At 36.8% G+C, this 26,478-nt stretch overlaps 1 protein-coding gene across 1 annotated transcript in view; it reads right to left on the reverse strand.

Annotated features, from left to right (window-relative positions):
- Pde11a (phosphodiesterase 11A) overlaps window positions 1–26,478 on the reverse strand; it is a 376,507-nt gene that overhangs the window by 321,637 nt on the left and 28,392 nt on the right. The window contains exon 2 of the mRNA XM_074071157.1: window positions 16,119–16,277. Within this exon, the coding sequence (XP_073927258.1) occupies window positions 16,119–16,277 (159 nt within the window). The remainder of the gene's footprint in view (window positions 1–16,118; window positions 16,278–26,478) is intronic.

The following is a 26,478-nucleotide window of genomic DNA, read 5'->3' on the forward strand; positions in this document are numbered from 1 at the left end:
ACTCATCATATTCAGTTACACAACTATAGTTCTTGAAGTAAATAAATATTTACTTTAAATTATCAAATATCTAAATGTTAAATAACGTTTAATATTTTAATTATTTAATATTCTAAGACACTATAGACAAAATTCATTCATTCTATTACTGCTTTCTAAATTGTGTTGGTTTAAAGCAAATCCCTCCTACCTTTATACATCCAGACCAAAAAGCCAGACTTCATAAGTGTGCGACCTGCAAAGTCCAACACCTACAAGAATCCTGTGCTTTTCTCAAAGTTTTACCATCAGAAGCTTAAAGTGCTTAATAATTATTGAATGAGAAACCTAGCATTTTCATTTTGCACTGAGCTCTGCAGATTATATAGTTGGTTCTGCCAAAGAGTGTGAAATGTCTACATTTGTCATCTTCTCTTCACTGTTTGTGGCACTAGGATTAAGACATTGAATTAATACTGGAAGTCCAAAGGACAAGCCAACCTGTGAACCACAGAGAGTAGCTGTGCTAACCCTATTGCTACTACAAATGTATAAGCAGCAAAAGACATCCATTGAACTTAAAGACCCTGGAGGTTTCTTGACATCTTCTGAATCCCATTACTTTGTCTTTGCTCAAAACTAACCAGTTCCCAGTGATAACAAGCTTTGTGTATTGTCTGTACATAAAAATGGATTGCTTTGGTTTGAAAAGTTTCAATTTGATATCTCATGAGCCTACAACAAAACAGGCTTGCCTGCTAACAGCAGTCAGAGCCCCACAAACACATGTTCAACTTTTTGGTGAGAGAAGGCTGATTCAATTGTTCTGCACGGCATTCTTTTAAATGGTCTGCAATATTCATCATTCATTGTACAGCAATTGATAGCCTTAGTGCCTTTATTACGTCAGAAAATACATAAGAATGGCAATATGAGTGATATACTCTACTTCAGGAAAGATAAGCAATTCACTAGAGATGTGGAATGCTGTTTCCTAAAGCAATTTCAACCCTTGATGTGGTTATGAGGAAAAGCTATTACTCATAGCACAGAATGAATGAAGTCCAGAAGAATACTCTACCCAGGGCTAAATCTTCCTGTCATATCCAGAGGCGAGCTACAAATAAGCAAGGAAATGAAAGCTCATTTCCTGTGTAAGACAGGATATTTTTCCTGTGAATTTCTTTATGTACAAACTAGGGATTTATGCCATTTACACATGGAGAAATGGATCCAGTAACTGGTCCACAGGGGCCAAAAACCTAATAGTTATGCATTGGCAAGGTTCTTCATTATGGCTAATGAATTCCCTCCATTTTGAGAGAGAATAGCTTTTCTGGTTGGCACGTTGCAAACCATTTTGTGCTGTTCATCCTGAGCATTCTCACTGAACCACTGCTCCTCATTTGAAATTCCTTCCACCCAGAGTCCATTGGAATCCTCCAGTCCACCCCATGTCAGAAAAACAGGGTGGATCTGTGACACATTCTGGTCAAGACTGACTAACCAGAGATTACAAGGGTATCTTAGCATTGAAAAAAAAAAAAAATTAACCAAAACATTCTTTGAGAATTCCCAGCTTATCACCTCATTTGGCCAATATTTCCCATCAATTTCTCTAAATCCTTTAAGAAACAAGAGGAAGGAAGAGAAGGGGAGAACTGACTATATGACATTTTCATCCAAACAAAAACTCACATCAGCACAGTTTCTTTTAAAACAAATATATAATAAGCAAAATGAACTTTCTTTCTCCTTTGGTGAGCTTCCTCACAACACCAATAGGGGTGGAACAAAGTTAATTGTATGATTAGTGATCAAGCACCCTTCCTAGAAGGAAATAAAAATTATTTCAATCAGATTACTGCTTTGTCAATAATACATTTTGATTGTGAATTTTTCTGCATCCAGACTTTGTGATTCCTCCTTTAATGTCATAATAGTGACATCATTTATTTTTGTCTCTTAAATAATGCTGATCAATTAGACTTTTACTTTTAAAATTTATAGCAGTAGAGTCGGGGTTATAGCTCAGTGATGGAGCTTTTGCTTAATATGCATGAGCCCCTGGGTTTGATCCCTAGGAAGGAAAGGGAAGGGGAGAGAAGAGAAGGGAAGGGAGGGAAAGTAGAAAGGGAGGGAGAGAGAGAGGGAGGGAAGGAAGGGAGGGAGGAAAGGAAGAAAGGAAAGAAGGGAGAAGAAGACAGAAAGAGAAGGGAAGGAAAGGGAAGGGAAGGGAAGAGAAGGGAAGGGAAAGGATAGCAGTATCTTTTTTTCAGTTACAAGTTCCTGGGGAGAAAAGTTTGAAAAAGCATTTAAAATATATTTTATATTTGGGAATGAAAATATATATGCAATCTGCAGAAAGTCTCATCAGACATCTTGGCTGATCAGAATAGGACTTTTATAGATTTATATGAGGGCATGAGTTTTAAAGTACTGCAAACTATCTACATAAAGGAAGAACATTACTTTCTTCCTATGTTTCCTGAGTGTTCTATTTAACTGTGAATGTTTTGGGATGGATTAGGAGAAGGCAAGACATTTGCATAATAACAACATTTCTTATTCTTAGCTCCAGACTGCATAAAGATCCTAACTAAACTCCTAACTCTTCTCTAGATAACATATTTACACTTAGAATAATGCTGAGGGGGTAGTACCTGACAACCCCTTAGAGGCCTCCCAATTAAAATAAACTAAATCTTACTGCTTTTTTTTTTCTAATTCTAAAATAATATACCTAACATAATCTCCACAAACATAATAGAGCTAAAAACAGTGACAAAAAAAGTAGAAATCAATCTCATTATCAATATAAATGCAACTAAAGTCAGCAATGTATCAAAATAATATACCACTACCAAACAGGATTCATTTCAGAAGTCAAAGTTATACAACCCAAGGTTTCAAACTCTCCAAGCCAAGTGCCAATGGCTCATGTCTGTCATCCTAGCAACTAGGAAGACTGAGATCAGGAAGATTGTGATTTGAGGCCAACCTAGACAAAAAAGTTTGCAAGACTCCATCTCAACAGAAAAAGTTGGGCATGGTGGTTTGCACCTGTCATCCCAGTGATGGCAGAATGCGTAAATTAGAGGGATCATGGCCAAGGCTGGCCTGGGCAAAAAAAGATTCCCTATCTCCAGAATAACCAGAGTAAAAAGGTCTGGAGGAGTGGCTGAAGCAGTAGAACATCTGCCTTGCAAGTGCAAAGGCCTGAGTTCAAACACCGTATTGCCCACTCCCCCAAAAAAGTTTCCTTTGTAATGGTATATAAATGAATAAAGTAGAAAGTAAAAATTGTGTACAATTGAGGTGCTAGTTAAGATTGGAAAAAGGTCTCAGGGTGTCTGCTGGTTTTAAATGTTAATGTGCCTGCATCAAAATTACTTAAATCAAAATGGAGTATGTACACAGACAATAAAGAAGTCACTACAATATTTCTACCACTCATGCAATCAGCTCTTCAATAAACTTTTGCCTGTTACTCTTAACCCATTTCTGTCCAACAAACAGCTTGGCTCAAGTCCATTGAAAGAGTGCTACAATGACTTATGGCTCTTAAGAGCACTTTCCATATAAACTTGTATTCCAATAGTTCACTTCATTCATAAATATGTTGTGTTCACTATGTGGCCAGAGATCAATGGTCATCAGCAGACATCTAAGTCGTAGCACTCATTCAATGGGCTTGGGCCAAGTTGACTACTGCTTTACAAAACAATTTTTGAAGACTCCTCAGTTTAACATAATAGAAACTTGATCAATCCAAAGATAGTGTTAACAAAAAAACAGAACTATGATGGCAGAGAACTTCACTCCTTAGCACTTTGATGTGATTTCAGCATAATAGAGATTGTCATAGAACATGATAGTATCTACTTTACTTAATGTAAGCTGGAAAACAAAGATTCCTTTTTTTTTTTTTAACTGTGCTGGGAATCGAATCCAGGGCCTCAAGCATGCTAGGCAAGCACTCTACCTCTGAGCTACATCCCCAGCCCTTTCTTTTTGTTTAACTCTTGTGGTTGGAAAATATAGATAATTCTGTATGAATCCTTTATTTTGGAAGCAGGAACACTGTAGGGAAGATAGGTGGAAGAGTTTAAAACCATGATGCTTTCAAATGCTGATGAGTGAACTGAGAGCACAGTCTGCAGGGGATACAGACTGGGGCTTTCTCTGAATTCCCCAGGTCTACTTAGAAATGGATCCCCTAAAGGGAACTCAATTGTCATAAACCTTTCCAGGGAATTTCATCAGCCAGGGAGGATTAACTTGGATCACAGGATTGGAGACTGGAGGTTGACACCATGCCCATGACAGGCCTTGTCACTAACCTGCACCCCTTCATCTTTCCCAAAGTCATTTACACTTCCTAAGTTGCTTATATCCCCCACCCTTCTCCCAGAAGAAATATAAGCTTCTAGATCTCACTAAGTTTTGTGGTATTCACTTTTTGTCCATGGATGCTGCTATGCATATAATAAATTTGCATACCTTTTCTCCTATTAATCTGACTACTGTCAATTTATTTCATGGACTCAATCCTTAAACCCTCAAAGAGTGCCAAGAAGCACTTAGGAGAGTTACACCACTGTTTCTGGGGACAAGCTACACAAAGAATGGGGCTACCATGTGGCTTTGCTCCCCAAGTACCACAGAGCCTGATAGCATCAACACTGTCCACTGGCCCTTTGCCCAAGGCAGCCAAACATCTGCATGGTAAAGAGTAAAGCTCTGAGACATCAGAGGTTAGAAACATAGATTTGACTTTCAGTTCTGTGGGTTTATAGTTATGCTACTCAGAGCAAAGTTTTTTTAAGTATCTGAACCTCTGAATCTCTTTTTTATTTTATTTATTTATTTTTTTGCTTTAAAATGAGTTTGGACAAAATAATATTTGAGGTCTCCTTACTTTGACTTTCATGCAGAGCAGATAGTTCTTAGTCACTTTCCATGAGGATTTATAAGGTAAGATTCTTACATAGGCGCTTTGACAAGCATAATGTACATCATAAGTGAAGAACTGACTTCATTGTTAAAATCTTTTTTTTTTTTTGATACTGGGGCTTGAACTCAGTGCCTCATGCTTGCAAGGCAGGCACTCTATGAGCCACTCCGCCAGCCCTATCATTGTTACAATCTTCTGATAAAATCACATACCCTATGATTGGTTACCTGCACATTCCGGCATGTCAAATCAAATGACATCATTTTTACAAATAACCCACCCTCCTCTTACTAAGTAGTAGGAACACTCAGTGCACCGTTCACACACACACAAAAAAAAGGACAAGTGAGAAAGAAGTAAAAGAAGAACAATGACCTCCCAGTCCCACTATTACCTTCTGCTATAAAAGACCTACTGAGGTAACCACGTGTATAAAGAAAAATTTAACAACCATTTTACCTATCTCATAAGAATATGGAAACATATGAATTAATTATATCTTAAAGACAGTCTCCAAAATGTAAATTTTGATGTTATTACAATGATTGGTATTTTCACCATTTTCTAGAACAATAGCAACATATATACCTGGCATATAATCTACCGTATTCTAGTTGACTTCCTTTCTAACATAGCACCTGCCCTGCAGGTTTGTCTGATGCTCCCTGCCTTTCACATCCATATGAGTTTTGTATAACACTTTACATCGCTGAACCATGAAGGGCACAGAGTATTTTTTTACAAGGTTTTTTTTCTAGGAATAATTGCAAAGAATCATCTTCCAGGTGAGTGGCTACGACCTTGTACTTCCAGAACAAGTAGAACTCTGTTTTATATACTGGTCCTAGTGAAGATGTAATTTCAAGGAGAGTGACTTATTACTCTGTGCATGACTGAGGGAACAATAATCCTTACTTGACCCAATGATCTGTGCATAATATGCCCCCTGGCAGCAATCTGAAGACAAGAAAGTAAGAAGCAGTTTGGTTTCTTGTTTTCTTTCACTTAAGAAATCTATGCTACAGACCAGAAGTTTGCTGTTGAATTTGTAGCTTTGTTGGTTTTGCCTGAATGAAATTTTGAAGTGTAAAGCAAGAGACACAGCATCAGGATCAAGTCTTTATGCAATGGACATTCTAGATCTAGAGAAGAATGTGTTTTCAATCTCCAGGAGACACTAATTCTTGTCACCCTGTTTCAGGGGTTAAAAGAATATGAACAGAAGACTGGCATCAAGTCCTGTGGCTGTCCTAATCCTGCTGGTATCATGTCAAACTGCTAAGCTGAAATTTTGAATAAATTTAGAGTCAACCACTGAAAGAGAGCTATTGACATTTATGAGTTCATCCAAGGACTGTGGCTCTCTGTCTTCATGATGGGAGAATAACCAGAAGCTTATTTATGCTTCATTCATGCTGGATTTGGAAATAGAAAGTGGAAGAAAGTACATAGAACAAACTTCAGTTACACTGAACTACAAGGACCATTGAGAAATAATGATGAGCAAAATTGACAGCAGTATTTAAAGCTTTACAAAATTAATCAGAAGCTATTTTTAAGAGAGAGAAAGAAAACAGATATGGATATGTTTTTGGAAACTAAGTATACAACATAATAAAGTGCTGAAGATGGAGCTAAAATGAGCCAGATACTGTGGTGGCCCTCGATGCTATGACACACTGGCTGGAATGCTTAACAAGAAGGTATTGTCTTCCCACAGTCACTTATGTATGCAGTAGACAGCAACTCTTCCAAAACACCAAGCATGCTTTACGGATGGATACACACCTTCCAGCCTTCTGATGGTGTCAATTTATTCTCATGAGAAATCATTTTACATTCTCTCCAGCGAGAGAGTTTCATTATTGCATTCTGGTTTTATATAAGCCCCCTTTCGAGAACTGTGTCTAAGAGACCTTCAAAGTATCTCTGGGCAGTCTCACTTACATAACCTCATCTTTCAAAACTGTTCATCACTTCCACCCACCCCCACTTCACATGCTCTCGCTCCAGCTCGGGGCCTCCCTTGGGGGTCTTTGCTGCCTGCCTTGGTAATACAGTATCGCCTACCTTTGAGACCTTTCCTCATTTCTAAATGGAGCATGCAGAATATGAGCAGGGTAGGGGAAATGTGCCTTTGTTGATTGGCAGTGGGATCAGAATCTGCCAGTGAAAATAGCCCACAATCATATCTAGCCAGGATATTATCCAAAGCACATGTGGGAGAAATCAAAGGAAATAATGGAAAAGACAAAATAAATGGTTCATTTCCACCTCTAAGACAAAAAAGAAGAAAAGGAAAATATCCATGTATATTTTTAAAATCAATACCTTGTTAGAAATTGCAAAATATGCTACAAAGCTAGCTTACATTCTATTTTAAATTTTCCAGCAAGGATTATAATGTCACTCCATTTAAACAGTGTGCTCCATTATTTGCTAACCATATTTTACAAACTCTAAGTTGGCTGCAGAGTAATTTATACTGGAACTCACTTTACTGCTCAATGTGACTGAGCACTGTCTGCAAATTCTGACTTGAAACACAACTTTTTAAAGCAAAAGAAAGCTAAAGTTAGATGCTTACCTCTTTTACTCCTCAGAAGGGGAAAATACTAAAAAAAAAACCCCACAAATTTAAAAATGTTTTATTTCAGTGAAAACATAAAATGGGATAAAATGAAATTAAAAATTATCTACCTCATGGTTTTATATATATGGTCATCATTATGTTTTAATGATTCCCAACTCTAGTCTGCTAGCATTTCTATTTTTCTTACAGACAGAAAGCTCAAGCTAGGGTACAGATATTTATGGAAGGCTGAAATGCCACTAGGTAATGCAATTTAGAAATAATGTCTTCTTCAGTCACAGCCCCCCGCAACCTGCATAATATCTACGTTTATTTAACCACTTATGACTATGCATCAGTACAGCATGATCCGTTGTTCCCACATTCCTGAAATGAAAATGAGACAATAGGAAAATAATGGATGAATATCAAGTGCCCCCATGTGCCACACCGTGAAAGGCAGGAAGACACGTCCTGGCTCTGCCAGCACAAGCCAGGTGATCCTTGGCACATCCTTTAAATGTTTTACCTTCAGTTTTCCCATCTGTAAAGTGAGAGTGATAACTATTACCCACAGGGTTGCTGTGAGGGTTCAGTGAAAGAGTTATGCAAAGTACCTGTCACCAAGGAGACATTCAACAAATGCTCCCATTATTTTCTCATTTAAGAAAACAAACACTGAGAAATTCTGTGTGCTGTGGTGATGTCTAGAATTTGCATTAGGTTCTTTGGCAAAGACAATGTGTGTGTGGTGTGTGTGTGCGAAGGGGGCTGGGTTTAATACTGATCAAGGAGCAGATAGTCACCCTTTCAAAAATTTACACTCTGGGGGTAGTCAGAAAGCCATCCTCCAAATGTGGCTATTACAAGTGCTCCAGGGGTCTTTATCTGCCTTCAATCACAGAAGGCTTTGCTAATGCTAGAAATATATTTCATTGGTGCTGGGTGCAATTGCTCACACCTGTAATACCAGCAACTATTTGGGAGATGGAATCATAAAAGGAAAAAAATCCAAGAGAAAGACCTATCTATCCAATTCAAAGATAGTTAAATATACTTGTATTTCAACTAAATTTTACTTTTGGTCAAAAAGGAATGTGAGTTTTCAAATTTTCAATTCAGATATTTCAGCATTCAATGACAAAAAAGAAAAAAAAGAAGAAGAAGAAAAGCAGCCTTGCTGTTTCATTCAGACAAGAGCACTCACTACTGAAAGCACTTTGGTCTGATTTCTCCAGCAGGAATCCACCACACCTGCTCTAGTTCTTTGATAACAACACTTATTTATTCTAATTTCAATTGCGTATCATCAGATCATGCTTTCTTGTCTAAGATCATGCTTTCTTGTCTAAGATCATGCTTTCTTGTCTAAGCCCTGTATAAATCAGCTTGTAAATTACTTCTTTGTCATTTTGCACCTCTAGAAGTATTCTAAAAGTGGCTATTTCAAGCCCACAATCTAAAAGAGCTGTGGATACATCAGTCCCCAACATCAGAATGGACTGAGCCTCCTCAGCCCCTGACCTTTTTCTCCCAGAGGTGCCAGCATCTCGTCTGTCCAGCAATGTAATATCTGTAGCTTGGCTGTGTCAGGTTTTGATCACCTAATCCCTAACTTCTTCAACCCAAGTGATGGTAAGTTGATAGGATGATTGTAAATTGATAATCATAAGGAGATATAACACAGGATACTTGTGGTGAACACAGTAACAAAACAAAACAAAACACTTAAACACTTTCCTGTATGTAAAGTTTAGTGCATAGGCTGCCTAGGAGGACACGCATCTTTAGTGAATACTGGAGTAAAGGGTAAAAAAGAAAGGGATTCAGTCGAAGAGCCAGTCACAGTTTATCATAGCTATTTGACAGAGCTTGAGTCAAATCCTGTTCTCTTTTGAAAGATTCTATTTTACTGTGGGCACTTCTGATATTTTTTATTTTGATATCAATGAAGCACATTCATAAGAACAAAAGCTACAGAGGAACATTGTTGAATTATCTACACTGTAAAAATTAATGGGCTAGTAGAGTGGCTCAAGTGGTAGAGTGCCTGTCTAGCATGTGTGAGGCGCTGAGTTCAAACCCCAGTACCATCTCCCCAAAACAAACTACATATGTACTCACTACTTGAAATTAGGTTACATCCTGACACATTCATTTTGGTTTTTGCTTATCTTTACCACTAAAACATAAACTCCAACAGGACAGGAATTTTCGTCTGTTCAATTAACCTCAGTACTTACTACCATGTCTCAAACATGGTGTTCTCTACTAAGGAGAAATTACTGAGTGAAATACTGGCTGAATGGGTGAATGAATGATTCTTCCACCTGATGGAACACTATATAGCTATTAAAATGTTGTATGGATCAGTGATCCCTAAAATCCTTTCATACAGTTTTGTAACAGTCCTGTAAGTTCCTGATTTCCTTCATTTCATGCTCTTGATAACTGCAAATTACCTTACTATATCCTGCATGGAAAGAGACAGAAGATGCTCCATCTAAGACTTACCATCTCCTTGGTAACTCTTAGAAATGCAAAAAAAAAAAAAGCTGAGGAAGCAAGAAATTACAAATACCACTATAATAGTCAGTAGAGGACATCAGAATTTTTTCCATGGATCTGTAAATCTACATGGATGCCAAGCATTGGAACAAAAATACACTATGTAGATGTCATCCTTCATTTTGTACAGTTGTATTATAGACTTTTAAATTCCTGGATATTTGATCATTATATATGTTTAAGCAAATGATAGTCAAAATCCAACTGCAATCATCTGAAAATATCTAAAAAAAATACTAAATTGTAAAATACTAAGAATCTCTATTAAGGACAGACAACAATCATTTTTGGAATACCTCCTACTAAGGTCTGACATGATGGAATTTGACTCAAGTCTTGAAAGAAAGGTGCAGAAGAGAATTCCTTGCAATTCAATAAGAATATAAGCAAAAGTATAGGAATGGGAAGCCCAAGACAAAATCAAGGGCAGAGTGACCAGTTTTCATCACGTGTTAGCCCTGAGGCAGACCCTGGTAGGCAGACTTGCCTTCCTACTCCAAAGTTAGATTCTGCCTAAGGAAGAGGCAAAGAATACAGCCAGGAGTTCAAAGAAATTGACACTCCAACAGAAAAAAACAAAACTTTGAAGTTTAACCTGAGTTCCTACTGGTATGTGTTGGTAATAGTTTTCTTGCAATTCTCACTATTTCTGAACCTCTCAATAGGGTAAGTCCAATGAATGCATTGACCATGAACAGAAGGCCTTATAGTTTCTCAGTGACTATATGGACCCTGGGTAATAGCCATTAAAAGGCGAATAGTGCACTAGCTAGATCACTGTTTAAATGTGGATAAAATATTGCAATTAATGAGTTATGGGATTCAGTCCAAGTTTTCCCTGGACTAAAATCTTATTGATCAAATATAACTTGAAATCATGAGCCATCTGCCAGGACTTTTAAAACCTTTTTTGCTGACAGTGATATTTAATTATAATTTTATTGCTACAGGTTCAAAAATATAACTTAGTTGAGATATAGAGATATAGGCAGAAAGGGAAAAATAATGAGATGAGAACACACACAAAGGGCATTTCTTTCAATTAGGTAATTCACGTCTCTTTAAGCAATTAAGTATCTTAAAGACAATGGAGTATTAACAGAAAATACTCTGCCTGGTAGAGTTGTAATATATCCATGAATATAGCAAGATTTTTTTTCCAAAAGAGAAGTATTTGAAAGGTACTTTTGGAAAGTACCTGAACATCTTTGTTCCCATTAAGTTGATCTTACTAAACTGACTAGTTGTTTGGGACTTGGCTGTTATGGTTGAACTATAAGCTGGCAGTTATATCTACAGAATTCAAATAAAAGAATCAATCCTATGTCAATCAAGTCCCATGTAAGTAACACTTGTAGGAACTGTACTCAGCCTTCTGAGGCCGCCAATTTGTCACATAATGTGTTTGACATATCCCTCCTCATCATGGTGAACTTTAACATCTTCTGTACCTTTGACTTCTTACAGCTCCTAAACATTAACCTCACATAATCAAAACCAGTTTAGAAATGTAAGGCCGAACATGATAAAAGCGAGAGCACACAAGGAAGGGGTGAGGATAGGTAAGACACCTAAAAAACTAGCTAGCATTTGTTGCCCTTAATGCAGAGAAACTAAAGCAGACACCTTAAAGCAACTGAGGCCAATAGGAAAAGGGAAACAGGTACTAGAGAAAAGGTTAGATCAAAAAGAATTAACCTAGAAGGTAACACCCACGCACAGGAAATCAATGTGAGTCAATGCCCTGTATAGCTATCCTTATCTCAACCAGCAAAAACCCTTGTTCCTTCCTATTATTGCTTATACTCTCTCTACAACAAAATTAGAAATAAGGGCAAAATAGTTTCTGCTGGGTATTGAGGGGGGGAGAGGGAGGGGGTGGAGTGGGTGGTAAGGGAGGGGGTGGGGGCAGGGGGGAGAAATGAACCAAGCTTTGTATGCACATATGAATAATAAAAGAAAAATGAAAAAAAAAAAAAAAAGAAATGTAAGGCCGAGAGTTTATGAAGTGCTCCCCACTATCTGGCTATGAGTCTCAGGCCTGTTGCTGATAACAGAAATCCAGCCTCTACAAAGGCCCATTAGCATCATCCACACACCGTCCTCAACACCAGTTGGCACGGCAGCATCACCAGTGACAAGTTCCTGGAATGTGTCCAGTCTTCCAACAGCTGAGCTTGATTGGCTGCATCCCAGCTCTACAGGGTGTCTGAACATGTCAGCATGAAAGAAAGTACCAGAGTAGTTGAACACTCCAAATTATGAGCTAAAAAGAGGTGACCACAGGCTGAAGAAACCCCACAGAGATTAGCCAGAGAACTTGAGGCTCCAACTGCTACACATCAGCTTTTGGAAAGTAACTGCAATAGACATGTCAAGTTTTAAGAAATGGCATCTTTGTGACATAAATATAAGCATCCTGGGAGGGCAGATAAGAGTCCATACTCACTATCATTCCCCAGTCTTCTTGCTGGTGTGCCCATACATCTTAATAGATCACAAATGTTTGCTTCTCTCCAAGTCTCATTATTTTCTTCTACAAAATAATTCCTCCCTTTACTCACCCAGAAATAACAAAACAATAAATTAGTTGGATGCAAGGACTCTAGTCATACCACCTAAATCAGCTAAACTGCACATATCACTGAAAAACAGGAACATTTGCTTGAAACCCTTGAAGTGAACCAGAAAATTCCCATCGTCTCTTCTGCATGATCTGCTTTTATATGTACCTCTAACATGAATTACCAAACTAGTGATTTGTCAGTATATAACTCAATATTGTTAACCTGTGCATATGGAAGACTATATTTCACACAAAACTCTCACCACTGCTGATAAAATTCCTGCTCATTATCTAAGAACTTTAAAGAGCATGATGACTTTAAAGTCATTAAAAGGAAGGTTTTAGGGCAGAGGCTGGATGACCATCTGTCAGGCAAAGACTCCTGCACTGGGTGAGGGCAGGGGTGCTAAAGAATGAATCAGTGATCCTTTCTGTCCTTTCCAACAATTATTACATGACCTACACTGCCACTGAATCATGGGTATAGAATTTTCAAGAAACAAAATATCACATGCACAATTATGCTAGTATATGAATAGCCCCTAATGAATGTAATACATTTACATTTTAATTTATCTCAGGAAAATAATTTACTGACTTTCATATTGAAGACTGTTTTGAATTATGCCATATATAACTTATAGTGTTCAGAAGTTGAAATTTTAAGATACCAGGACATACAAATAATATTAAACATGCAATAAGTACCACTACCCGTATGAAAGATGGCAGTTGTGGGTATCCAGTAAAATAACAAATAGGGTTCAAATGACTTTAGTTTGATTTTGAAATATATGGTGAAATTTTGTGAGGCTCACAAAATCCCTGAGGATGTTATGTCTGGTATCCTTGAAGCAACTCTGTGATGCAGGTTATGATGCTAGAGGGATTTAGCTATTTGCTTATGGCCACTCAGCTAGTGAGTAGCAGAGCAAAGACTTGAACCTGTCGTGGAGGCTTTCTAACTCCAGAGCCTCTCAGCCAGTGCTCATGACAAAGCTTACTTTTTGTTTCCTTATTTTCTTACTTGTTGGCAACACTAAACTTAGTTGTGCTGCTGCAGTTTATACTCTGAATGTGGAAGGAGGTAATCTGAAGCTTGCCTGGAAGACTAGGGAAAACGGATTTGAGTTTTAAAGTGTGAAATTGAACAGAGTTGGCAGGGTGCTAAGAAAATAGGTATATGCATGCAGCCACCCTTGTAAATGGGTTCAGTATTTCCAAAAAACTATCTGATAGCATAGAATGAGAGCTATAAAACTTTTCTTGCCCTTTGACTTAGTAATTTTAGTCTGTGGCATATACCCCAAGGAAATTTAAAAAAAAAAAGGTAATTTGTTCAAGATGTCCATCCAGGGGCTATTTGTATTAGTGAAAATTAGAAACCACCCAAATTCTCAGTAATAGGACTATAACAAAGCAAATTAGGCTATGTAGAAAAAGAAAAGAAGAAAACTTTATAATCTCCCAATGGCAAATGTACATCAGAATGCACTCATATGTGGACATATTCGAAAGAGGCAACTTTATTTTTAAAAGTAGAATACAAATTAGTATAAGGATAATCTTGTACAAGGAAGCAATTGTGTTGCATTAATGACAACACAAGAGAATTGTGAATTTATAAAGAAGTGTATCTCCCTTCTCATTGTTGAAATCCCAAGAACAAAAGAGTACCTGACATATAGATTGTGTTTAATAGAAACTTTTAAAATGAAAACAGAATCTATCTACTCAGATCTTATGATAGCAAGGAAATCAGCCACAACACCTTGAATTTAGCAAGGCGAGAGTTGATAGATGAAGGAACTGAGAGAGATTAAGTGACTTTACACGCAGCTGCTTGTCATCAGCCAAGCTGGGAGTCAGCTAAAGCTCTTGTTCTCACGAGAGCTGACATCATTGCTGTGCAAAGTCCTGTTCTCTTTAAATCATTCAGAGCTCCGACCTCCCTATCTTGTAAGTATAAATCCACTGAGAGGAGTCCAGGAGGTAAACCTAGCATGCATAGAATCAAAGAAAAGGACTAAATAAGTGAAGGAGTTAGAGCAAAGGCAGGCTTTTCATATGTGAATAAACTGGGCCATGTCATGGGTATGTAGTTGTTAGGCTTGGAAAGATATGACCCCTAAAACATTCCATCTAAATCCTTACAAGGTACACATTACTCAGGATTCTGTCATCCACAATACAAAATAAAATCACATTTTTGCTTTCTCTGTACATTTATGGACTTAGTTTATCATAACTGAGACATGTTTCTAAATGGCCTCTCCTCTCACCTAGTCCTAGCTGATGGAAGCTTATTTTTACTTCAAAGGTCAGCTCAAATACTTCCTCTCCTAAGAAGCCCTTCAGAACCCCTTTCTTTCCTAGGCACTTAGGTCAGGTATTAGAACATCTTGTTGCCTCCCACTTGTGTAGTTCCTGGATGGCACTAAACATTGGGGTTTACTTTCCTGCCTCCTGTGACCCCAATCCAAGTATCTCCTGCACTGTAGTTTATGGAATGGTTAAGAGTTCACCTGAGTTCCTATCGTTGTCTGTGAGTTTATAAACTTTTACTACGATTTGAACTGTTCCAATCCACCACAGAAATGACTTCAATCAAGGACTCTCTTCATTTAAAAATCTTCTTATTTCCCTATAATCAAATTTTATGTTGACCTTCTATACCAGAATACTTGCATTAATTTAAAGCATTAGTAATTAACATTGGAAAATAGCAAGCCCACATCCAGAAAGTTGAACTATAAAGTGTTTTTTAATCTAATCAAAAGATGGCAGTCACCAAACTTAAGCGAAATAATTTGAGATTTGCTTTCATTATATATTTTAAGAATATTCAACCAGATTCCATTCAGTATGAAGGCAAGAGCCTCAAAATCAGAATTTCAGTTCTTTGAAGACCCTTTGTTTTAATATAAGCTGGCAAATAAACTACTACTCAAAGAACTTAAAACTTCAGAGTGAAAAGTACATTGCATCTACCAAGGTCAACTGCCCTTCAGGGAAAAAAATAATGCTCTTATTAGCAATCTGAAACAACAATTAAATAACACTCATTTTATTGAGAATTTTACACAAGAACTGAGAAAACAATTCTTCACTGTAGTTATAAAAAAACAGGAGAAAATCCCATGTTCTCTGTCTTCCCTTGGGCCCTGTGTGGTGGTGCTGCAATCCTCAATTAAAAAACTTACTTATAAGGAAGATAAAGACACAGATAACAAGAATACTACTGAGGCTTGTAATGGAAAGGAAGCTAAAAACAGATGAAGTAATTATTTTCAACTAAACTGCATTCTATGAAATATAAAAATATCTCCCATTACATTTTGTATAATACTGGAAAAGTTCTTTGATTCTTGAATGGGCTAATCGAACAGCTATTCATGTAATTCCTGTCTTTTTCAGGCAGTAGCAATCAATGATCAAAAAGGAAAGTAGAAGTCATGCAAGGCATGAAATCTTACTTTTTCATCATCTTCCGAAAATGGAGCACCTTCAGGAATCTTATTTATCGCTTGTGCCACACCAATAATCTCACCATCACTGCTTCGGATAGGCATGCACAATAGTGATTTTGTCTTGTATCCAGTTAGCTTATCAATTTCATCATTGAATCTTCGATCCTAAAAATAAGATAGAGAGAGCATTCACTGCAAGTGCATTGTTGTCAGGGAAGACAGAGAAGTATACGTCCATATATGATACCTTATCACTGGAAACTTCTCTCATCAATTTTTAATCCAGTAATAGATTTCACTTCATGTTTAATTCACCAGTAGAATATGAATGATAATAAATCATCACCATACTTCTTAGCCATGATAAATGGAGAGAGAATATTTAAATTCAACTGCAACATATCAAAATTAGGAAAGGGACAAGAGTTCTAAAGAACCCACAGTATATTATTTATTAAAACATATTTTTTCACAAAGACAACTGAGTATGAAATAGCACATGAGAAAATTATATAACAAATATGTCTTAAATACTGTGGAAAATATTCAGAAAAACTACTTTATTTCTGATTAAAATGATCCTGCAAAAAAGGGGTGAGAGGAGATAAAAAAAAGTCTCTACAGATTTCCAGCTTTAAAATGTAGAATGAATAATTAAATTATATAGTATCCATTTTTTTCAACTACCACTATAATAATGGCCACAAGCAAGGATTATCAATTGACAGTAATACTATTGGGCAAATATTGTTGCTAAGCAGGGTGTTTCATAGTCTTCAAGTGCCACCCCAATATTTCTTGTTAATTACAATGGTAACAGGCATCTTTGTTCTGAAGAGATCTGGTGGGCTTCATCTTAAACAAGGGATCAAGCTCAGCATGACCATGAATGATAAAACATAGCATCTCTGCCTCCTGTACGATGCCATGAGAAGGACACAACATCACCAGGAACACAGGGTGCTCCTATCGAATGTATAACGCAAATCATATCACTCAGGAAAATAAAATTAAGTAACATGCACATAAGTGGTTATTCCATCAGAAGTGTGACCTGGACTCTTCAAAAATGTCAACATTGTTGAGATATCAAGAAAATTAAAACTGAGAATAAAATAAAGTCACGGGAGTTGTGCTTATTAAAAGAAGATTATGAGGCCTGGAATCCAAATAAAATTTGTGTTTCTCCAATGGAAATTTCAAATATTCCACAAAGGGTATTTTGGAGGACCACCTAAGAAAGTTAAATATGGACTCAATGCTATATTGTCTCAATATAAACTTTCTTAGATATGATAGTACTGTTGTAGTTATATAAGAGAATATCCTTACTTTTAAGGATCAAAATGCTACAGTATTTTGAAGTAAATATAACACTTTCAAGCTTTAAAAAGGAAGGAAGGAAGCAGGTAAGGAGGGGAAAGGGAGAAAAGGAAGGTAAACAATAACAAAAGATTGGCTCCTGAGACAGTAACAGAAACTAAAATGATGCTCCAAGGAAGATGCTAATGTAGGCTTGCTGGTTCAAGCCTAACCCCCCACTCATGCCCTCTACTATGGTGGCTTAAAATGCAGAAACCAACGCATTGCTGCATACCACCATCTGAAACTGTGAATTTTATCAAGTGCCTAATAATGCTGACTGTAGATAAGGTTATAGCCTCATGACCAAACTAACACTGTGACCGGCTGCTTACTGGCTCTCTGACTAAGTATGAGACATATCACAAGGACAAGAGTCCTTAAATGCCATGATTAAGACCTGGTTCTGGTCTAGCAACTCATGTAAACCATCTTAAGCCCTTTGTGAGGAGGGAATAGCCCAAAGGGAGACAGGAAAATTGAAACCCAAACAAAACCAAATCCCCTGCTCAAAATAAGCATGTAACTAAACTGTCAGAAACTTAAATTTGAATTAATTTTTTAATTCATTAAGGAACTACTGTCAGGCTGTAAGCTAGGAGATATGGCAGAAAGCAAAAGAAGTATCACTCCAATCTAGTAGGTGAGGCAGACAATATAGAAATACACAATTATAGATTGTGGTGGTACTGAGGAAAAGAACATGTTGCATGAGAGAGGCAAAGAATGAAGGAGAGAACTTTCCTGGAGGGTGGAAAAGTATACATGAAGGTCATGAAGCAGGAAAGATATTTAGCAGTTCCAAAGACTTCAAGGTCAATGAGGTAGAGTATAGGGAATTAAAGGAAAATTAAAGAGAGAGGCAGGGAACTAATGGTACCAAGTTTTATAGGCCTAGAAAGGAGTTAATTTAATCCTGTGCACAATGGAAAACCAGTGGCATGATTCCCTATCCAGTGCTGAGTATTCATTGAAATTATTTGATGAGTTTACTTTTTCTTCCTCTACATACATACATACATACAGACACACACACACACACACACACACACACACACACACACACACACACACGCACACACACACAGGAATATAAGATCTCAGACAGGAGAAATTCTGTCTCTTTTATTTACTGCTTCATCCTGGCCATATTATAGATGCTCAATAATATTTTTAAAATAATTTATTCATAAATATTGTACTGTAATTATTCAAAATATAGGAAAGTTATTAAGGCCCTAAGTTCCCACCTTTCACTCTTTGGTTTATATTTAGAAATACATTGGCAAATACAAAAAAGAGATACACAAATGTTCCTTGTAACATCAATTACCAAAATAAAAAAATAGGAAATCACTTGAATATTGATCAATAGAAAAATAAATAAGTAAATTATGGCTCCTTGATTCCATAGCATAATATATAAGAATTGCAATAAACTAGAGCTAGTTGTATCAACGTGAATAAACATGATAAACATAATATTTGTTGAAACAAGCAAGCTGTGGTCTAATACTATGTATATAATACTACCAAATTTGAAAACAGTGCTAAATATTATTTACGGATTTAAATATGTATTGGAATAATAAGCACTAAATTTATATTAGTGGTTGCCTTCAGAGAGAAAGGAAGGAAAAAGTATCAGGAAGAGGTATAGAAGAAGCTTCGACTATAACAATAAAGTTTTACTTCAGTACAAAAACAGCTAAGGAGTACAATGGTTCTCAGGAGGAAGTGTTCTTTGTGATGTTCAAAGAGGCTGACTCTGTTGAATTGGAACTCTGCTGGGCAGCACTGCCCCTGTCTCTTAGGACTTTGTGAGCCACAGCACATGTATTTGTCTGTCACCCAGCTGCTGGTTCCAAGGCTGTACCTCTTCACAGAACCGGTGAGAGGTTGTCAGGATTTCGCTTCTAAGCCTGCATCCAGCTACTGATTTGAATCTTGGCTCTATGATGGACTACTCTAGGGCTACATCTCCCCATAGTCACTATAGGAACATAGTTGTTCCTTCTATGTATATGGAGAGCATAGCAGAAAGCTGCCAGGTAGGCTTGTTGACACTCTGTGTTAACCTTTGATGGGCTTTGTTATTCCATGCACTATGACATGGACACCTATAAAGCTGTTGCCATGCTATGCAGACTTTGACCTTTTTGACTGATTATCTTAGAAACTGACTGTGCACCTCTTTGCCTCTGCTCTGATGCAATTCAACTGACAGTAGGATGAAACAACAGTTTAATTCACTGTAAGAAAAACTTCTTCTCCTAATCACATTGTTATTTTCATAGTTTAGTCTTGAGGGAAAGTTTGAGAACAATTGTATCCAAGGAACTGTGAGACCAAACTCCATAACTGTGAGATAGTGTGGAATTGACTTTCAGCTTCTCACAAGACTCATGATACAACTTAACATTATATATGAGCTTTTGCTAGACATTGATCTACCATTTGATCCAGCAATACCACTCTTGGGGATATACCCAAAAGACTGTGACACAGGTTACTCCAGAGGCATCTGCACACCCATGTTTATTGCGGCACTATTCTCAATAGCCAAGTTATGGAAACAGCCAAGATGCCCCACCACTGACGAATGGATCAAGAAAATGTGGTATCTATACACAATGGAATTTTATGCAGCCATGAAGAAGAACGAAATGTTATCATTCGCTGGTAAATGGATGGAATTGGAGAACATCATTCTGAGTGAAGTTAGCCTGGCCCAAAAGACCAAAAATCGTATGTTCTCCCTCATATGTGGACATCAGATCAAGGGCAAACACAACAATGGGATTGGACTTTGAGCACATGATAAAAGCGAGAGCACACAAGGGAGGGGCGAGGATAGGTAAGACACCTAAAATACTAGCTAGCATTTGTTGCCCTTAACGCAGATAAACTGAAGCAGATACCTTAAAAGCAACTGAGGCCAATAGGAAAAGGGGACCAGGAACTAGAGAAAAGGTTAGATCAAAAAGAATTAACCTAGAAGGTAACACACACGCACAGGAAATCAATGTGAATCAATGCCCTGTATAGCTATCCTTATCTCAACCAGCAAAAACCTTTGTTCCTTCCTATTATTGCTTATACTCTCTCTACAACAAAATTAAAAATAAGGGCAAAATAGTTTCTGCTGGGTATTGAGGGGGTGGGGGGGTGAGGGGGGGGCGGAGTGGGTGGTAAGGGAGGGGGTGGGGGCAGGGGGGAGAAATGACCCAAGCCTTGTATGCACATATGAATAATAAAAAAAAAATATGAGCTTTTGCCTTTTAATTTACCAATCTTGTAAAGAGGATTCAACTATGATACATGAACAAACAACTTCTATATTTGTCCTGGCAATGAAGGACAAAGGGAAAGCCTGTAAAATTCATAAATGAAGACTTTACAGAAGTTTAGACAGTATTTAATTTTTTGAAAACTTCCTTTTATGTCCAGTTGATGACAACTACTGATGGTTACATGTCTTAGAGAAACTTTAAAATTAGAAAATGCTAATGTTTCACATTAGTAATTTCTAAATTGTAGGAAGAAGAGCTTAAAAACTTTTTGAATATAGAGAAGTTCCATTTAGGGAAGAGGTCCTCCATATAGATGTATAAAAATATTATAAATTCTAAACTGAGACTTAATCTTCAAATTTGTTCATGATATTTGTCCTAAAAGAATCTGTGTACAAATATAAAAGTGTAAAATATTGCTATATTTCCACTATGAGACTAAGTGAAAAGGTAGTCTATGAAAATTAAATTTTTTAAAATTAAATTCAATAAAATAAGAATGTATTTTATTTACAGGAAAAGTATATGAAGCAAATATAGTACAATGTACAATATAGTACATTGTTAAGATTTCACAAACATTGGTAACTTGTTCTTATTTAAATGTTTGAAATATTTTATGTTGAAAAACTAAGACCATTCTTAAAAATTAAAAATTTTGTGGAAGGTGGTATAGGATTGGAGTAGGAGCTACCAGTAGTTCAGGTAAGGCATGAAGATAGTCTTGGTTAAGGAAGGGCAACAGAGTCAAAGAGAAGTAGATAGATATATTAGAAGCTAAATCTACAGTACTTCCTGGTGTATTGGTTGGGGAGGGGAGAATAAAGGAAGAAAAATGAACCTCAGGCTTGAATTTGAGAAACTGTGTGGATGAGGGAAATTGACATGAAGATGAAAGTCTACACATAAAGAGAACAAAGAAGATGGAAAATTGATTTATTAAACAAGATAAGGTGAATCCTTTGACCTGAATAGTGATTCTCCACCTCGATTGCATATGAGAAAGTTTTCAAAAAGACCAATACCTGAATTCCAATCCATCCTAAATTGAACCAGCCAGCACTAAACACTGGTGTTTTTTAAATATCCAATATGATTTTTGGCTTAGAACCATTGTATCAAATGACAGAGTATAGTCACTACTGAGATCAGTGAAATTCATTAAAATGGAAAAGAGTGAGTAGTACATAGTCTGGTGGTTGTACATCAAGGGAATAGACCATAAGGGATTGGACTTGAATATCTACTCTGGCGTAGGCATGGCCTGTCTGCTCCAACCTTTGTGGCAATCTGCATCTCTGGAGAAGGGTTCTTCTCCAGAACCTGGAACTCTGCAACTCTGAGTAAAGCAACCTCGCCTACAGAGTAGTCACTGCCAAAGTATCCAAGGTACACGAGAACAACAGAAACTGGGATGCTTCTGCAGAAACGTGAATTACAAAATGTTACTAACCCTTCCCACTATCCAACTAATTGTCTAGACCCACCTGTTAAACTTGGAGCTGGAGGAGAAAAAATAACCATATTGACAAATGTGGTAATTATGAATCTTCCCATTTAACAGCTAGCAAGATTTATTCCGTTAAGTCTTAGTGTTAAAAAATAATGCATCTTAAGATATACTTTGTCCATGTGCTCACTATATTAATTATGGGATAATTCTCACGAATTAACTCAAACTTGATATAGTTAGGTTAATCTCATCTAATGGGAGATCAGAAGAGTTGATGTGATTGTACACTTTCCTAATATATATTAATTTTAGATTAATCTTCCAACTTGAAAAAGTTGAGAAGGCTGAGCCCAAAATTGAGTCATATATTAATTTTAGGACAAAAAGAAAATTAGGGAAGTGATTAAATAAGCATATGACTCTGACATTATAGAGGAAAGGAAACTTTAATAACAGATAACAGTAAAAAGTAGATTTCGCCACCCACGTAATGACAACAATTGAAGTTAATGGTTGAGGACACAGGGAATTATGGCACACAGCAGAGGGCCATAAGTAGTCTAAGATCAGAAGAAGTGTCCCAAAGAAATTAAATTGCTCAAGTTGATACCCAAAGAATTAGTAAGAATTTTCCAGAACAAGAAGGAAAAGGGTGTGGAGGGTTAAAAAAGTGTACCTGAAAGAAGGAATAGTATTTCTAAAGCCCAGAGGCAATAAGAAACTGATCAGTTTGGAGAAAAGAAAAAAATTGAAGATGTTTCTTATGGGAAGACTAAGATGGGACAGGAAAAATTAGCTGGTAGCTGATGAAGGGCTGGGGATATCGCCAGAGGGTTTAAAGAAAGTGGATGATAATGATAATGTCCGAGTCTTCATGTTAGAAAGACTCTAGCTCCTTGTAAAGAATGAATTGGAAGCAAGAAATCCAAGTGAGAAATGAACCACCTCTGGACTGGGATGGTAATTAGATAGAATCACTAGGACTTACTATATAATATGATGAAAGATTATGAAAGGTAAAACAGTCAAAAACTCCATACTTCCTGTTGTAAAAATCTGAGTGGGTGGTGGGGTGACTTACTGAGTGATGAACAGATTCTGAGGTGGGAAACAGGTTTCTTTTGGGTATTTTGAGGTTTAGTTGCCATTGATCTTTCAGATAGTGGCATTGCCAAAAATACATGTGAGTGTGGGGTGTGTTTGTGTGAGTGTGTATATATTAATTTTCAGTAACAGGACTTGGAAAAGACTGCTTGGGTAAAGATGAGAACTTTGTGTAATAACTTTTAAGCTGGCGATTTCCAGAAGTTTTCCACAATTACTAGCAAAGCATCACAGGAAGCCAGATATAGAGGAAACAGGAGAAGGTAGCCAAAGCCTCACAGCATTGGGCTTATTTGTATCTAAAAATGGAAACCTGAATAGGAAACTAACAAATCCTTGTAGGTCTCTAATGAAATATCACAAGGAGAATGGTACACAATTTTTATTCATCTCCTTTAGGACAAAAGAACAAGAAATGACCTATAACAAGAGAAACTTCTAATAAATTAAAGTAAGGGCTTCTTTAATAAGGTTGTTAAAATCTGGAATGAGTTTCTTCTGATTGTGGCAGACTCTTCTTGCTTCAAGTATTTTTATGTCGTAATATTTTTCCTATCAGATATTTTAAGTGTAACTACTCAAGAAGTGCAGGTATCTTCGAAGTACCTTTTGGGCAGACCTATTTTTTGTATGTGATACTCAGCTATGATTTTCAACATTTAAAAAGACAAAGCCATAAGGCCAAAAAACCATTTTTACTTTTCTGCAAAAGACCTGAACTGCTCCCCCTATTTAAAGAACACTAATTAAATAGATTCCTAACTCAGGATCTTGCAATTGCAATCTTGTCTACAAGTTCCTGTTGTTGAATGAGGTGCCACAGGGAACACCCAGAAAATGGATTCCCCACCCTCAATATCCACTCAGACTATAGAAAATCAGCCTCTGCAATCTGAGCTTTCATGTCCTTGAGAAAAGAGCTATATTCATTATGCTTGAGAATCCCTGCCAGCCCCAAAGAGACATATTTTAAAGGCACATGAGAAGCCTTAAAGCAAAAGAAGTAATCCATCCCCTTTCTACTTCCCCAAAAAAACCACTCAAGGCTCCCCACAGTAGGATCCAGAGTTAAGAATCTTGACCAGATCTCAGACACCTAGTAAAGATGAGTTATCTAAGATCTCTTTTATCTACTCCCCTTCTCCCCACCCCCACATATTTATATGTTGAGTCTCTACCTCCAACACTTCCCTGTGCTCATGATGAAACCAAGAACTAGACCACTATTTACTAAGGGTGATTTTTTTTTTAATCAGAATCTCAACTCCACATTAACTCCTTCATAGCCAAGATGTTCAAACCTGTCAAGTCTAAGAACGTCCACATGATAGTAGTTATATGTTCTGAACAAATGGATAAGGAAACATGTAATGACCAAATGATACTTTCAAATGAATTTGTCTCTGGATTATTGTATCCATCAATTATAGAGGAAAGTGATATAAAATATGTATGTACAGATGGTATTTCTCCGGCCTACACATACTGTTAGGTTTGCATAGCATTAGGACAATCACTGGTAGTGCTTACTAGCAGTAGAATCAGGGGAGGTTTAGCAACTACAATGTCTTAACCCTACCCTGAGCAACTAAATCACAGTTGGTAGGGGAAGGAGCTATCTGGGGATCTGACTTTCAGTTGTTGGTTAGGGTTAAGAATCACTGAACTAGAGGGTCAGTTAATAAGTCCAAGTTGTCTGGGGCTTGAAGGAAATGGGCAGTAAACCAATTATATTAAGGCTTTTAGAACAAGTTAGTCTTTTATTTTATTTTGTTATATTTTCCCCAAAGGCTTATTGAACTAGGCCTACATACATTACCCAATACCACACTATTTCACCTCCTTAAAGAAAAGTTTGGACACAAAGTTCGGTCCCACATTTCATCTATATTCTTTCAAAAATGTCTTACAGAGTTGTAATGTAGAGAAGTTAGTAGAAATATGTAGTAAAAAATGAATAATCCATTGAAATTCCAACCAATAGATTACCAAACTCTGAGGCTTAAAAGAAAATTACTTTCGTTGGCTCATCAATTAGTAATACTAATTCCAATTCATAAAAAGCATCTCTGTACAGCTATAACTTATTATTAGACATCATTTTATAGAAAATGCTTGGAAGGATAAGCTCTTGAAATTTTTTATTAGACTTTAATGATTAGAAATGTACTATTCTGCCTTTCTCCATAGAAAAAACAATTAATTAGTGGAAGGCTTGAGATTACATCACATAAAAACAAAGGCACAGCATATGGTAACTAGATAGCTAATGCTTTGGGCTTCCTAATTGGATTCTTGCTGAGAAAAAAGTACAAAATTATCATTGTTGTTCTTAGTAAGTATTTGCAGAATGTCATTACTCTACAGTAAACAAAACTCTTGTCTCTGAATTCTTTTGCAAACAAAATGTTGAGTTCTGATTAGTATAAAACATTACCAAAATTATTTGGTTTTAAAGCTACACTCTTTTTTTTTTTTTTTTTTTTCCGGTGGTACAGGGGTTTGAACTCAGGGCCTCATTCATACTTGCTAGGCAGGCGCTCTACCACTTGAGCCACTCCACCAGCCCCCCTGAAGCTGCACTCTTTTATAAACTGGAGTGGCATGGTTAGAGTAGTTTGTAAATATATATAGGTCAGCTTTATCTGGTCAGTGTATAATGGATATGCTTTCACTTGAGTCTTTGAAACTGAATTAGTGGTTAATTTACACCATAAAATTTTTCATATGAGGTTTTGAAACAATCATTATTATTACCATGTTGTTTCAGAGGCTATCCTTCCTTTAGATTGTCAACTTTGTTTGCCTATCAAGTTTCTCTGTTCTTCCTTTCTCAGTGACACTTTTCTTTGATCTTGTCTTGTTGTCATTTATTATTTACATATTTGGGAGAAACAAATAAAAAGGAGAAAAAGGAGATACTTCCTGCTCCCTATGCGGAAATGGGAGTAAAGACTCCCAAAAGAAAAACAATTTGATGGGCTATAAATATGTGGACACTGTAAAACTACACTAATGATGGTTTTCTCAATAAAATTTGCAAAGTGTAAGAAAACAGTATTTAGTTTTATTGAAATTTTAGTAAAATGTCTACATTTATACATTGCTGGTGATAATACAAAAAAGTGTAATATATGAGAGGATAATTTGGCAA

Source organism: Castor canadensis, chromosome 4, assembly GCF_047511655.1.
Source record: "Castor canadensis chromosome 4, mCasCan1.hap1v2, whole genome shotgun sequence".
NCBI classification, from domain to species: domain Eukaryota; kingdom Metazoa; phylum Chordata; class Mammalia; order Rodentia; family Castoridae; genus Castor; species Castor canadensis.